The 3,285-nt window shown below is 35.6% G+C and overlaps 1 protein-coding gene across 1 annotated transcript; it reads right to left on the bottom strand.

The window, feature by feature from the left end:
• Positions 1-416: 416 nt before the first annotated feature.
• Positions 417-1,535, bottom strand: LOC132169874 (F-box/kelch-repeat protein At3g06240-like). Its single transcript, XM_059580824.1, has one exon. It carries the CDS (start codon positions 1,533-1,535, stop codon positions 417-419), a length of 1,119 nt encoding a protein of 372 aa, XP_059436807.1.
• Positions 1,536-3,285: the final 1,750 nt, after the last annotated feature.

Raw genomic sequence — 3,285 nt, 5'->3', positions numbered from 1 at the left:
GACATTTTTTTATCACATCTGACCTCTAATCAAAGAGCTCAAGTTTGAAAACTATGTCCAATGACCCCATCAACCACATCTAAGTGCCAAAACCTCTTCAAGAGTAAATTGCTATGAAATAGAAGGAAAGAAATATCAAAAAACAAACACAAGAAATACTAAACATATGGAAGAATGAAAAAATAATTTCACATGAAATGTAAAAGAAATATCATCAGCAGAACCCTTGTACTCCTTTAATCTCAAAATTCTCTCACTATTGCTCCAAAAAAGTATAAATTTTTGAGAAAGGCATCATTTGACAATAATAAGCAGAAAATATTATCATAACACATATATGCGGCTTGAAACACGCTTGGAGCAGATATAGAAAGATGGCCCTCAAGCATTGTCAACAACTGTTCTGCTTTTCAAATTCATTTCCTCCCATTAACAGAAACTAGAGTCTCCATGTAAGTAACCAATTGCGACACGTCTGTTTCTCCCTGAATTGGGAGATTTGTCATTTCTTTGGTTGAGGGGTCATACAAGACCATCTGTCCGTCAAGATTTTCAAAGAACATGATGCCACTCTTCCAGAATCCTAATGGTCGCTCAATATAATCTGGAAACGGTCCAATAGAGAAAAGTCTAGTCCAGGAGTCCTTCACACCAACTTCAAGCAATAACCATATATCAAACCACATAAGATAATCAACCACGATACCAACTGCCATAGCAATCGATTCCTTCAACAAGAAAAAGTGTCTATTACAATTATTCAAAACATCATCTGGCACTGGTGTTTTTAGGAATACCTCGTCGCTCATGTCAAATGACAAGACACCCTCCCAACCAACAGATGCCGACCAAGAAGCCATCCCATTGATGTATGTGTTCAAGCCATCGATCTTAAGCTCACCAGTACAACACAGGGGGCTATCACATGTTCTCCAAGAATCGGCACTTAAGCTGTATACCTCACTTTGGATAATCCCTCCACTTCGGAATGATCTAGCCGCGACGTCGACGTCAAAGGGCCTAATAAGGTTGATTATCTTGTAGTCATTAGTTTTGGCATCAAAACCAAATTGGAAAGAATCAATTATGGTCTTATAGCCAGCGGGGAGGAGGCGGGGCAGGTTTGATTTGGGGACAACCTTTGTTTCTCTAGTTGCAGGATTCCATATAACAACTTCGAATTCAGATGATGAAGCGTGGAGACAAACGAGACCATTGCAAGAACCCGCAACACTAATCATACCCTTCTTGATGTTCCAAAAACTCCATGGATGTGCAGGTTGTGTAAGGGATAATTGGAGTGTTTCATAAGAAATAGTGGATAAAACGAAATCTAGGGTGGTAAAATTGAACGTATTGAGGAGAAGGAGAGTGTTGCTGCTGTTGTTGTTGTGTAGGAGGTGTTTTCTTATGAAGCTTTGGTGAGTAATAAGAGCGTACCAGGATTTGGAGACGCACTTGCATCTTAAGAGAGAGACCACCGGAAGCCATACCAGAATCTGGGCCACCAAGTCTGCAGGCAAATCCTTGGCCATCAATGGCGACTTCTCTGTTGCTTGGTTAGAGAGCAAATGTCTGAAAGAGTTTCTTTTGGGAAAGTAAAGTGAAATCCTAGATTGGGGTAGGGTTTATGAAGCATTGCTGAATGAAGGCCACGTGTTGCCGTCGACTATTCAATTTTATCGCGGTTTTCCATCTTCAAGAATGCTGTAGCAAGCATGGATAGTGGGTCATCTTGTTGGGCTACGACGAGATTGTTTTATTTACCCAGAAAATTGACGAATTTGACCCTTTAAAACTATCACTATGAAGAGGACTCGTAGGTAATACTAATTATAAATGAAAATTTTATTGTCTTTATCTTCTTTTATTTGGGCTATTGGGATTTGGAAATCTTAAAATCTCTTCACATTTCAATTCAAGATTTGGATATCTTTATTTGTAAGGGCAATGTCTATATTTTCTAGTAAAGTTTTACTCAACACGACTACTTCACTTGCTTAATCTAGTTTAATTTACATGTTCTTTGCTTTATTTATCTTTTTCCCTTTTTAACTCTTTTTTTTTTTTTTTTGGAACAATATTTTTTTAACTCATTCTAATGTTTCATCAAAATCAACACATTTCATTTCCATACCGATATGTCACACCTAGTAAATTACTACAAGAACACCATTGAATCTACATTAAACCTCGACATAAAAAGAAAACAATACAGTTGTTTGAAATCTCATTTTGCATTTGACAAAATCAAGATGAAAACAGCTCTAAAAAGTCCACACATAATGAAAGTTTCAAGCACCAAAAGTTGATGGACATTAAATAAAAGATAACACATTTTAAGGATAGAGAGAGCCTAATAACATTTAGTATTCAATACAACATCTTTGAGATTCATGATAGACTTTGCAATCCCATAATTGACCTATTATTAGTTCCCGTACGGTTCCCTTCCCTTAACTTTGTCATTCTTCCACGAGCTTCCAAATCTCAAATTAAAAATAAAATGCTTTATCCATAAATGCATTTTTTAAATTGATTTTTTTTTTCCAAAAGGGTATTTTAGTAACCTAACCTTGTCAAAACAACGTAATATTAAATTTTGCATCCTATTTGACGGTAATGACTAATAGAGTAGCCAAATTGTAACTGGTTGGTAGTTTATGGGGCTACTTTATCACTTTTTGAACATTAAGGGGCTAAAATGAAAATGACAAGTAGTTTGGAGGGCTAAATTATATTTTTCTCAATATTTAATTACTATTTTTGTTACGATTTCAAGTGTCTCACATGATTTAAGTACAATCTTAACTAAGTGTATATATACTCTTGTCGACCACAAAGCCGAAACCCATTTAATCCGATATTCGACGAACTACGTTTAATCTCATACTCGACATGGAGCTTGGCTTTGATATTAAATAATGCAAACCTTAGATAGAACGGACTTATTCTTGAAAACTAGCTTGTAAATAGAAGGTGTCCAAGAGTCTATATACAAATGGTTAAAATTATACTTAAGCCATGTGGGTGACTTAGGATTGTAATATTTATTTCTGTCATACCAAAGAAAGAAAATGCAAGAGAAAGGATGAAACATTAATTTAGCTATCAAGAAAACAAACAGGAATCTACAATTTCCACCACAATGCAAGAGATTTTTGTACAACCTAGGATTCACATAATAAAGGCCTCTTGCACAGAAAAAAACAAACAAGAATGACTTAATACATATCTTAAAAGTCACACTTTCAAGATTTTAAGAATCCTCTAAAACTGACATCA

This window comes from Corylus avellana, chromosome ca2 (genome assembly GCF_901000735.1).
Source record: "Corylus avellana chromosome ca2, CavTom2PMs-1.0".
Classification (NCBI taxonomy): Eukaryota; Viridiplantae; Streptophyta; class Magnoliopsida; order Fagales; family Betulaceae; genus Corylus; species Corylus avellana.
Note: the sequence above shows the minus strand (reverse complement) of the source record. Positions and strands in the feature narration are given on the sequence as shown.

Bases quoted from the DNA above. Each gene is read 5' to 3' on its own strand.
- LOC132169874 (XM_059580824.1), bottom strand. From the start codon at position 1,535: ATGGCCAAGGATTTGCCTGCAGACTTGGTGGCCCAGATTCTGGTATGG.